The 12151-nt window shown below is 44.0% G+C and overlaps 3 protein-coding genes across 4 annotated transcripts in view; 2 read left to right on the top strand and 1 right to left on the bottom strand.

The window, feature by feature from the left end:
- Positions 1–8638, top strand: part of LOC136440880 (kinesin-like protein KIF19) — a 33019-nt gene extending 24381 nt beyond the window's left edge. For both annotated transcript variants that reach the window (XM_066437035.1, XM_066437036.1), the window contains 7 exons: positions 692–955; positions 1475–1646; positions 3131–3305; positions 4312–5608; positions 5961–6087; positions 6281–6388; positions 6721–8638. In XM_066437035.1, coding sequence (XP_066293132.1) covers positions 692–955; positions 1475–1646; positions 3131–3305; positions 4312–5608; positions 5961–6087; positions 6281–6388; positions 6721–6875 — 2298 coding nt within the window. In that variant the 3' untranslated portion in view covers positions 6876–8638. The remainder of the gene's footprint in view (positions 1–691; positions 956–1474; positions 1647–3130; positions 3306–4311; positions 5609–5960; positions 6088–6280; positions 6389–6720) is intronic.
- Positions 8639–8981: 343 nt separating this feature from the next.
- Positions 8982–10635, bottom strand: LOC136440881 (histone H2B, gonadal-like). The gene has a single exon (XM_066437037.1). It carries the CDS (start codon positions 10522–10524, stop codon positions 10156–10158), a length of 369 nt encoding a protein of 122 aa, XP_066293134.1. The 5' UTR covers positions 10525–10635; the 3' UTR covers positions 8982–10155.
- A 188-nt stretch (positions 10636–10823) lies between these two features.
- LOC136440882 (late histone H2A.2.2-like) lies at positions 10824–11419 on the top strand. Its single transcript, XM_066437038.1, has one exon. It carries the CDS (start codon positions 11014–11016, stop codon positions 11371–11373), a length of 360 nt encoding a protein of 119 aa, XP_066293135.1. The 5' UTR covers positions 10824–11013; the 3' UTR covers positions 11374–11419.
- The last annotated feature ends 732 nt before the right edge of the window (positions 11420–12151 follow it).

Consider the following 12151-nt stretch of genomic DNA (forward strand, 5'->3'; position numbering starts at 1 on the left):
ACTCACCAACACTGAACTTTCTACTAACACAAGCATGTTATGGAATATGTTTGCAGCTGAACAAACGCAGACAGCAGAAACGGGTAGGACAGACTTAGGCAGTCCCTGGTTTAAAGTCATACCTGGCACTGTTGTTGAAACTTACACACTGTGTATGATAAGGCCACACCAATTTAATTTCTTGGTTAACGGATTTTTATTTTTAATTTTAGCAACAAAAAGATCATGAAAACAGAAAGCTGGGGTGAAAACTTGCACCTGACCCTGTTCACTCCCTGATGCTGTGTGCACCAAAGTAAAAAAATTCCTCTGAGATTCTGTTTTCATGTTGTTTTTCCAATCTAGCATTTTTTTAATTTTTTTATTCCGTTAACCAAGAAAATAAATTGGTGTGGCCTAATCCAATCATAACCACGGCTAGCACCCACACTCTGGAATGGCTTAAGGTGGCCCAAGCTTTGAAGTTCAAATCCACTTGGCAATTAGGCTGATTTAAAATTAATAAGACACCTGATACATATATACACACGACTTGTTATTTTACAATGGCAGACAATTTGGTTTAAGCATTACACCTATCATTTAAAACACAAATTGTCACCCAATTGTAAGTGAAATTTGTTAGTAACAAATAGTTCTATACTATAGGTATAGGATGACCTTTGTGACATGGCCGTTTCTTCCTTTTCAGAACCGTGGAAAAAGAATGAAAGAAGGTGCTCACATCAACCGCTCTCTGCTGGCGCTCGGCAACTGTATCAATGCGTTATGTGAGAAGGGAGGGAGAGCGTACGTGAACTACCGCGACAGTAAGCTGACCAGGTTGCTGAAGGATGCCCTGGGAGGCAACTGTAAGACTGTGATGATCGCTCACATCAGTCCAGCCAGCACCTCCTTTGATGAGTCCAGAAACACCCTGCTGTATGCAGACAGAGCAAAGAATATCAAGACAAGGGTAAGGAACTTATGTGTATACACAAGTCCTCAGAAGTTGCGTATTAACATGTTTTTGGTTTAGGTTAAGTTTGCAGCCGAAGAAGTCCACCCAAGGACATTATATATATATATAATGTCCTTGGTCAACCCAGGTATGAATGGGTACCTGACTTCAGTTGGGGAAGGTCGTATTGAGGTCACTTGCTGGTGCCGAATGGCAGCCTCCCAGACCCTTGCGACAGTTCCACAAAGTGCAAGTGTGGAGCAAATATGCATCTGTTGTGTATTACGAAGTATGTGATTGTAAACCCTGCAGCAATTCAGCACTGGCTACCATTGCATGGGTAATTTCTGACCAATAAAGAACCAGCTGAAGGTTGCTTGTTGGGATTCAAGATGACTGACTTTTTTAGCTTTGCTTGTAGTATGTTTTGCAGTATTGATAGCAGAAACTACCTAAAACACGGAAATGCACTGGGATTCTTGATTTTTACATATTGTTAAGTAAAATGTTATGTCATCCTTTGTCCTCTGATAGGTGAAAAGAAATCTGATGAACGTCTCGTACCATATTGCGCAATACACGGCCATCATCTCAGACTTGCGGAAGGAGATTTCTCGTCTGAAGCTGAAGATCGAGGAGCAGGAGATGGTGAAGAAGGAGCTGTCCCAGGGACAGCAGCTCAGGTCCAGGATCAAGGAGATACAGTGTAAGTGAAACACCGAAAGGGAGTAACATAAACTGCCGGCCCCGGGGTTCGATCCATCAAGCTCCGGATCATAACCTCATGCACTCTAACCACTAGGCTAAAAGGTCGCGACCCATAGGCTGAGCAGTTGGTGTGGTGCTATCACTGCTGCATGATAGTCCCTGTTACATATTAAGTTTAACATAAGACCACAAAATGGGGTTGTGTGGCGCAACGGCAGAGCGTTCGGCTCAGAACCAAGAGTTTGTCACGTCACCGACCTTGTGCCCTTGGGAAAGGCACTTTACACAACTTTCCTCACTGAATGGGTACCTGACTTCGGTTGGGGAAGGTCGTATTGAGGTCGCCTGGTGGCGCCAAATGGCAGCCGCCCAGACCCTTGCAACAGTTCCACAATATGCAAGTGTGGATAAGATATGCATATGTTGTGTATTATGTGAAACCTGTAAACCCTGCATCAATTCAGCACTGTCATTGCAGTATATATATCACTGATAAGGAAACTTTCCAAAACAAAACTTCCTATTGAGGACTTTGAAATGAGACATAGCTAAAATTATCATAGTACTACAATATGGTCTTTTGTCACGTAGGCTTCCATGCTGTAATCAAAGAATTATATGTTAGACGTGTTCTTGACACCAGCCCATGGAAAGATGACAAGAGAAGCAGGCCTGCTATTGGCTAAAGAGTGTGAAAAGAGATAAGATTGAAAGCAGCCAAGGGAGCAATCAGTAATTAAAATCAGGCAACAAATGGCACAGTCATCTATTATTGATCGTCGCTGCTTTGTCCCGTAGCACTCTTTCTGACAAGGGCAATGCTTCATCCTTTCATCCTGCGTCAAGTAATCAAATCATTCCCTCTGAAGCATGATTTACGCTGTTTTTTCATTTGTTTTGCCAGTTTTGCTTAGCAACTGTCCACGTAGGTAGCCCTATATCTGTGTGTTGGTGTCTGTTTCTGACATCTATCGACTTCTCCAGCAGAATGAGCATTAGATGTTGAGACATCAAATGTTCTCTTTCATTATAGTCCAGGACTGTCAGCAACAGCTTTCATAGTCATTTTATTTGATGCATGTCTTATGGAGTATACCTTATTGAAGTGATTGTTTCCTGACTTCTGTTCGTTAAGACAATCTTGCAGGCTGAGTTTTTTTTCTTTTCTTTTTAACGATCTTGCTCAATGCAAGGCCGTAAGAGGCCACTTCTCGGCATTGAAGTAATGACTGGCATAGGTGAGAGACAGCAGTGTGTGTTTGTTTTGAAGGTTTGTAGGTTGTATTCGGGGGGAAAGCAGTAAGCTGGGAGGGAATTCCAGAGTTTTGCAGTTCGTGGAAAAAAGCTGTTACTGTAGACTGACTTAGAGGCTGGTAGTTGTACAGTATACTGGTGTGAATCAGAGGAGAACTTGGTAGTACGCTGAAAAAATTTTCCCTTTTCTCCCTTCTTGACGTTTGCGGTGTTGTTTTTGTCGCGCAGCCGAGGTCCAGCTCGAGGCGAGCAGGTCAGATAAGAAGGAGATGGTGCGCCTGCGGGAACAGCTGGTGTCGGCCTTCCACGAGCAGATGGAGATCCGGCGCAGCCTGATGGAGCTGGAGAACACCACGCTGGAGATACAGATGGACACCTCCAGACACATGCTCACCATCTCAGAGTGAGTACACATTCTTTATGGGGTGTCCCTGTGGTGTAGTGGTCTGCGCCTCTGCTACTCTGCCACATCTGGTTCAAATTACTTGGACCAGAAGGACTGGGGTTCAAGCCCCACATAGGACACCTCTGGACAAGAGGTGCATTGAGTCATACCAAAGACTTTATAAAAACTGTACATACTTCTGAAACAGTATGGAAGTTAAACACACTTCACTGCCAGTGGACTAGCCCCCTGGTACAGTGATTGCACCACAGTGTGGCCCAGGGCTATGAAACGGAGATATGCACCGCCCTATACATCAATTATGGTGTGGGAGGATTTAAACTAACTTAACTTAACACATTCTTTATAGACATACAGACAAGTAACCATGTGTCAACATATAGATGAGCAAACGATGATCTTTTAGGACATTCCCAGCCCCATATCAAAACCATCACCTCTAAGTTAGACCACATGGACACTGCTTCATAGACATACAGACAAAACTGCATAAGAAGACCACTTGGGGACTGATTAATGTGGACAGGTGGTCACTATAGACAGGATTCTTAATGCTTGTGTGGATGGGAAAAGTTGTCTATGGGACCACCAGAAAGTGGTCACGTTGGCCCTGTGGTCCTTATGTAGAGGTGGTCACTTGTACAGGTTTGTACAGGTTTGTACAGTCAATTAGCCCTATCAACATCTGGAATGTGTAGATGATCAAACGCTGATCTTGTAGTACATGTACATTCCCCGCCCCATGTGCAAGTGTTGTGCTACCTGATTGTTTTTAATGAACAGCCATGGCATGGAGAAGACGTAGCAAACAGATCAATTCCAGTACAGTTTCATGAGTATATAAGTAAAAACATACAAAGTGTACCATATTTATACACCACGGCTTGAATGAAGTGTGTTGTTCAGACTTTGCAGATGTGGGATAAACTGTACCACAGCTATTAATGAATTAACTTATTGTGGTTGCTAAATTTTTAATGTAACATTTCTGTAACCTCCACAGATGGGACCAGGAGCAAAACAAGCAAAAGGAAAAGCAGACTGAGGACAACAAAGAGTTGGAGAAGGGAGAGAGTGAGAAGGAAGCGGAGGAACAGTCCTCTCACAGTGACTCCTCCTCTGAGCCTCCGGAGGTGCTCCACGCTAAGGATGAGCTGCAGCAGCTCATGGAGGAGCAGAAGAAAGCCTCCAACTTGAAGCTCCAGCTGCAGGAGAAGCTCAGTCTCATCCAGAGCAAAGGGAGGAAACTGGAAGAGCTTCTTCCCAAACGGATCAACAACGAGGACCAGAAGGAAATCCTCATGCTCCTGTGTAAAGTCCATGAGCTGGAGATCGAAAACACAGAGATGCAGTCCAAAACACTGCTTCAAGAAAACTTCCTCCGCCAGAAGGACTTGGTCATCGCGAGGTACGAGCAGCACAAGAACGTGGCGGACGAGATAATCCGCATGCAGCGGGAACTGATCGAGATGCACAACTTACCCATTCCTCTGGAGCTGGAGGAACTGTACGAGGTGTACACTCAGGACCTGGACGCTTCCTTCAGCCACACGCAGCTGCACACTCTACAGAGCTACCAGGCAAAAATGTCATTCCTCACTCAGAAGCTTCAGGACTTTGAGGAATATGACGATAAGCTTGGCACGTTGGACGACGAACATTCCAGTGCTTCACCCACGAAGATAAAATCTAGAAATGCATCGACAAAGGACTTGAGTGAGAGGGACACTCCGTCAAAGGTTTTCAAAGCAAGTCCTCAATCAAGGATGCTGCGGCAAGCAGCGCATGATAACCAAGTGGCCTTAAGTCCGACCCATTCGGACAGTGTTACAAAACTAGAGAGCCTGGTCAGCATCAGCAGTCGGAGCAATAGCCGCACCAGTGACTCACCTGAACCTCCACTCGGGATAGTGACATCACCGGACGATATCATCGAAGTGGCAAAGAAAACAAAGAACATTAACGCCATTGCTGCTCGTCGGCGGTCACGAGTAAGCACACACGCTCCAGATATTCTCACCCTTGATTATGGCAAGACCACAGCTTCTCTTAATTCTCTCAGGGACGACACTCGGCAGTTAAAACAAATTGATGAGGTCAGGTCCAATCCTCTAACGCCTGCCATGAGGCACGCTGTTAGCGAGGAGAACTTGTTTGATGAAAAGGCCAGCAGCAAGCGCGAGGAATCTCCTCCTCCGGTGTTTGTGCCGAGGATTGCGAAACCTCGCCGTAACGACAGGAAGAGTCTAGACAGACAAGCCCGTAGGAGAACCAAGTCTCACGAGGTTTCTGATGACAAGGTGAGTTGATGGTGATGTTTTGGCTTTTGGAAATTTCAAAATTTCACGTATTTAACTTGTATCCTACACAAAAAACACATGCTGATGTTGACAAAATTCTGATTGCACTGGTAAATGACAGCATCAAAGATTATTCCATCTACATCTACATAGGGTGTTGCCCCCAAATAACCCCTTCAGGGGCAAAGTAGGGGGGGAGTTGAGGTCCCGGGCTAAGGCGGGCAGGCCTTCAGCCTGGCACCGAACGACTCAACGGTGGGAGCCGTCGCATTTCCAAACAAAATTCCATCTGCATGTAAAAAAAATACCCCTGGATGTTTTTACAAGTCTTCCTTCTTTCCCATTGTTATAGAATAAAGCAGGGAAAGTGCCAGTGGGAACGAGACAAAAGATGCGCAGCATCCGTCACTCCAATGGGAACTACTCAGACCCTGCACGGTATGGCGGGCGTGTTAAGTTTCCGGTCAACCACCATACAGGTAAGAAACTTATTACAGTTTTCTTAAGTGTGCCCTTCTGCAATGTTTTTCTTCGCTATTGAAGTGCCACAATGTTATGGGAACTTTGAAGGTTGGAATGCTTTTTGTGTCTGTTCCAAACGCTGCAACTTGAATCTTGTGCAACATTACGATGTTAACTTCCATTTGTGAAAATGTTTTGTCTTTTCTTCAGGAGAAGGGGACCTGCGGACGCTGGAACCAGTCAGCACTCCCCCAACTACAGTCTTCCAGAGTGGGGCAGACAAGGGCAAAGGCCTCTCTGTGCAGAAGAGGTATAGAGGTAAGAATCGTCTTACATGCACTTGGAGTTTTCAGTTTTGCAACTGTAGTATTACTGTAACATCACTTAGTTTTGTACAGTTTGTAAGTTTGTATCCGTGTCAGGTTGGTACATGTAGCTAAGGACACTTTTGCATCACTTGGTATAAGGAGAATCTTTTCATTTAACAGCAATTATTTGTTTTATTTTGAACAACTTGACAAAACAACTTTAGCATTGCAAAAGTACTGTACTCCAAAGTGAGTCCGTTGTTATTTTACTGGTTGACTGTAGTAATGAACTATGTTGTTGATTGATTTTAAACATTGCTCATCATGTTGTTGTTTTCCCAGGACCTACCTACTCCGACTCCTCCGCTGCCAGTACCCCCCAGCTGCAGCCGCCCCCCATCCGCCAGAAGGCCACCATCCCCGCCTACCGCAAGGCTAACATCGCAGTCGCCGGGCACGCTCTCCCGCGAAGTACCGACAAGCACCGCAGATACTAATCACCTTCAACTAAACCCTAGTTCCTCTGACTCCAGAGGTCCCACCATCCCCGCCTACCGCAAGGCTAACATCGCAGTCGCCGGGCACGCTCTCCCGCGAAGTACCGACAAGCACCGCAGATACTAAACACCTTCAACTAAACCGTAGTTCCTCTGACTCTAGAGGTTAAATGTTTATGTCTTAATTTTAACAAATTTGACAATGTTTATAGGCAGATTCACACACCTATAGAAAAATTAATGAAATGGTGGGAATGATATAGGTGTCATATTTGAAAGATTGATAATTTTTTCCAGCCAAAAATCATGTTATCATCAAATTATTTTGTTCTGTGAAGAAAATAAATGTCTCCCACAATCCATAGTTAATCAATGCTATCTTAGCTATATCCTCTTCCAAATCAGCCGATGTTTGCTAGCAATTCACAAGTGCCTTCAATAGTTTAGACTAGTTTTCTTCTTGTGGCAGTTTAAATGCTAACTTTTGGAGAAAATTGGCCAAAATTTTCCCAATGGCTTTTCTAGGCATAAATCTAGTTGGCTGCTGCTTGAAGTTACTTGATACATTCCATTTCACCTGTATTGCCTTCCTTATAAATCTGGAAAATTTTAAACCGTTTTGTGCAGAGAATGCAGCATATATTAAAGTTGATTTGTCTGAAATTAGATACTGCCCATTCCAGGATATCATTGACATCAGAATTTGAAGTTGTAGTACATACCATAATAACAGTTCATATGCCTGACTGGGCATAGCTATCAAATTAGTATTTATTTAACTTATGAATGAGTTAACTTTACCACATCAAGATTATCTTCAGGCTGTTGTGACATCGACCGACTCAATAACATTTTATTGTGTACATTTTAGATATTAACCTTTGTAAAGAATTGTAAAGATTAAGATCTTTGACAATATTTGAATATGTCCTTTCTTTTCTAACCTCAGACTCAATCTATGATTGATAAATAAGGTAGTGATCTTTCCTGTAGTTTTGACAATGCTGTACAAGCAGATGATTTTTTAAATCCTAATCACAAACTAACATGCTCCTTGTATAGTGTGTGTTGTAGTGTATGTTCTGTTTCTTACTGTGGAAATATAGTTTGTATCATATCTAGCCATGACCTGTAAGTTAAATCGGAATTTGTATGTTCTTGTACATCCCTTTACACAGTGGTATTGTGATGTATAGTTTTGTTTGCATGGGTACCACACATCCTGTTCTTTTCTTACAGTATTATGATTTGCATCATATGTATGTAGTCTGTGCAATGCAATGAACCATCATAACATTGGCAAATCACCTCTCTACAACACAAAAGGGCAATACTGTCTGTGTTACAGTCTCACAAATTTTACCAACACTGTCAATTCGATAGTTTTGACAAGAGATACTGATGTTCAACTGATAACCATGAGTGCATGGTGCCTTGAGTTTAGTTGCATTTCAGCTGTCTAATGGAATGGAAGTAAAGAAAAAATGTGCAGATCGATACTTGTGTGTAATGTTAGACTGATAAGAGACTATGAAAAGGTACAATCTGTTGATTCTAACCATACAGTTTGTAATGGTCTAAGTCTACACTTGTTTAAACCTCTGTGCTAACTGTGCCTAGATAGCAACTTGTGATGGAACAGGGTAGCAACTTTGGTTATTAGTAGACTTTGGATACAAGAGGAACATTTTAATATTTGGTTGGGAAAGAGAACTTTAGATTGTATTTGAACAGAAAATAAAACTATTCCTATTTTCTACCTATATTGTATTCTGTGTCTTAGTTAAGTTATCCTGATAATCAGTAATTGATGTCTATATCCTGCCCTGCCCTGAAGAAAATAAGGCAAAATGCCAGTAATATATTTGACTTCTTCAGATAGGTACATTACATACGTATTGAGAACGCCAGGCCATAGCCGCCCATGCTACCATAAAGGTCAAGCCTAGATTACACATAGCCGAACATGGCCTCCCGACTCTCCCCCGACCATGGTTGGAGTGATTCGGGAGCTAGCTCGGTTGGCGTTCGGCCGAGTCGGCTGGCGTTCGGCTGAGTCGGCTGGTGTTCGGCTGCGCCAGCCGAATGTTTTGAAATTCGGCTCTGGACGTAGGGTCTGAAATGGGTCGGCTGGTGTTCGGCGCGGTCGGCTAGTGCTCGGCTGGTATTCGGGATTGAGTCTGTAGTAAAATTAGAACCTTAACCACGCCAGAAACACTACTGACTTACTCCCAACTAGTTTCCAACCTACCCATAACTCACCCCAAGGCCGTAGACAAATCTCTGCTAACTAATTCTCAACCAAGTGACTACTATCGGAACGTGGGCGAATCACCCCCGACCTTCACACGACCAAAAACAAAGAAGAACACTAAAAGCAGTATTAAAGCTAGCCATGATCCGAATTCGATCTCTCGGTGATGTTAACAACATAATAGAATGGATTATTTTAATTAAAACCGCAAATGACCCCTCTTTTGAAAGTCGCTGAATATGTCCATTTAAATTCGAGAGAGGGTCTGCAATCGGTCGGGGTTTAGTCAGGAGAGATTCGGCAGTCTGCGGCTAGAGGTCGGGATGGTTGGGAGTAAGCTAGAAAGCATTCGGGGCCCATTCGGGAGTAATTCGTGTACTGGTTAGGAGATGATCGGCGCATGTTCGGCGCCAAAGATAGGCGTGGCCCCAAAACTGGTCAGACTGCTCCCGAACTACCGCCGACCCGAGTCGGCTAGCGTTCGGGGGCCATGTTCGGCTATGTGTAACCTAGGCTTAAAGGTCAACACACTGTCTGGCCGCTGTGAAATGACCTCTGTACATACTGACAGGCACACTTTACACCATATCTTGTGAGAGAAATAAAGTTACTAGTAGGCAAAACGATGATGCCTGTTAGGTTACACTATGATGGATAACTTTACCAAGACTATGGGATAACTAAGATTGCGTTGTGTTAAGTGAAACAGTAACAGCGACAAACAATAATCGTTCTGTATGAAAATGTAACAAAAACGTTCGTCTGGCTTCTAACACGTCCGCAAAATTGTCATAACAAAATTTGCCATATTATGTTTCACAGGAACGTCCATATTATAAAGTCAATACTATTTCCCGTCCGAAAAACTGATTGTCATTTGCAAAATCGGTTGCAACGTTGGTATTTACATTGTGCGATTTTTCATTCAAGATGATACAGACAATATTGTGTGTGAATGACACAGTCCTTTCTTAGAATTGGGTGGCCCTAAAAAGGGCCGGTGTGGTAGGTCTTGTAGATGTTGATTTACTTGGAGCTGGTGTACTTGGTGACGGCCTTGGTGCCCTCGCTGACGGCGTGCTTGGCGAGTTCGCCAGGCAGCAAGAGTCGCACGGCGGTCTGGACCTCCCGGCTGCTGATGGTGGAGCGCCTGTTGTAGTGAGCCAGGCGGGAAGCCTCGCCGGCGATACGCTCGAAGACATCGTTGACGAAGGAGTTCATGATGCCCATGGCCTTGCTGGAGACACCGGTGTCGGGGTGCACCTGCTTGAGCACCTTGTAGATGTAGATACCGAAGGACTCCTTTCTCCTCCTCCTCCTGTTCTTGCCACCCTTGCCCATTGGGCGTCCCTTGCCAGCCTTCTTAGCTCCTTTCCCGGACTTTGGCGCCATCATTCAAGATCAATCAATGTATGAGTGAGTGAGTGAATTATAAGATGATAACATCGTCATGTGCTTGCCTTTTATTGCCTCCGTCAACAATTATGCAAATTTTACGATTAAGAAGACACTCAAAATACATCTTTACGATCATTGGTTAAAACTTTCGATATTACCTTTGTGATTGGCTGCTGTAGACTATGAGCGATGCTATTGGCCAACGGGAATGAGACATCTTTTGGTAACATAATATGCAAATTTTTATGACATCGTTTTGACCTGTTAGGGATCACATTATAGCAAGGAGCTGATTGGGTGGGTGATTTCAGTGAAAAATGCCTTTCCTCTCTCCCATTGGCTATTTGTCAGGGCAGTGCAATGATTGGTTATTAGATCCAGAGTATTTGGATCCAGCGGGCTGTATAAAAGAGGACGTGAATGATGTAGCGTTAACGACATTTTCATATTGAGCAACTTTGTTGAAAGCACATCAATAGTGTCGAAATGTCTGGACGTGGTAAGGGCAAGAAGAGGAGCAAGGGAAAGAGCCGTTCTTCCCGTGCAGGGCTTCAGTTCCCTGTCGGCCGTGTGCACCGTTTCCTGCGCAAGGGCAACTATGCTGGACGTGTCGGCGCCGGCGCCCCGGTCTACATGGCCGCCGTGCTGGAGTACCTAACCGCCGAGGTGCTTGAGTTGGCCGGCAACGCTGCCCGTGACAACAAGAAGACCAGGATCATCCCGCGTCATCTTCAACTGGCCGTCCGTAACGACGAGGAGCTGAACAGGCTGATGGGTGGTGTGACAATTGCCCAGGGAGGTGTGCTGCCCAACATCCACGCCGTGCTCCTGCCCAAGAAGAAGTGATTCCGAGGACAAACGAACAAATCCCGGCCCTTTTAAGGGCCACCCACATCCTATAAAAAGAGCTGTCCCAAAATCACAAGTTTTCTATACACTTTCTAATGATCTAAGACAATCAGTCTCTTACACAATCTAACTTGGTTTATCACAGCGTGATACCAGTACTGTAACGATATGCTGTAAATGTATCACTACCTATGTGTTTGAGCTATGACCTATGTATCCCTTATGTCTGATCGAAGGGATGATCATCATTTTCGTTTGAAGCGACATTTTGTGGGGGTTTATCTTGCTACATGTGATAGTCCGGGAAATTGTGATGTACATACGTTTCTTTATTGTACATTATTTATTTCCATCATTTGGTATCTTGATCTTGCTACCGAGCTCCCCCGAGTTAACGTTTATCCTGCATGCTTGCCGGTACTGGTGAGATCTACCGACGAAACTGCGAGTTTCCAAACCACCATTAGATTTATATGAATGCCTTGGACCTTACATTATGCTGAAGTATGGGGTGTTTCCCCACCAGGTAATACCTAGCACGTCACCGGAACGTACTGCGCCTGCGCACTGTCTGCTTGATGTAAAATCTTCAATGGAATAACGAAGGATGTAACAAATACTGGTTGAACAGTTTTCCTAGTTTGCTTCTCTTGAGGTGGTGTTACAACATTTAGGGTGTGTTTTTTTTGGTCAAATAGTATCTTATACAATGTTATATATTTCATAGCGGTATCAGTGTACGACATTTCCATATTTTTTAAAGTCATGTACAGCA

The sequence above is a fragment of the Branchiostoma lanceolatum genome, chromosome 8, assembly GCF_035083965.1.
Source record: "Branchiostoma lanceolatum isolate klBraLanc5 chromosome 8, klBraLanc5.hap2, whole genome shotgun sequence".
Lineage (NCBI taxonomy): Eukaryota > Metazoa > Chordata > Leptocardii > Amphioxiformes > Branchiostomatidae > Branchiostoma > Branchiostoma lanceolatum.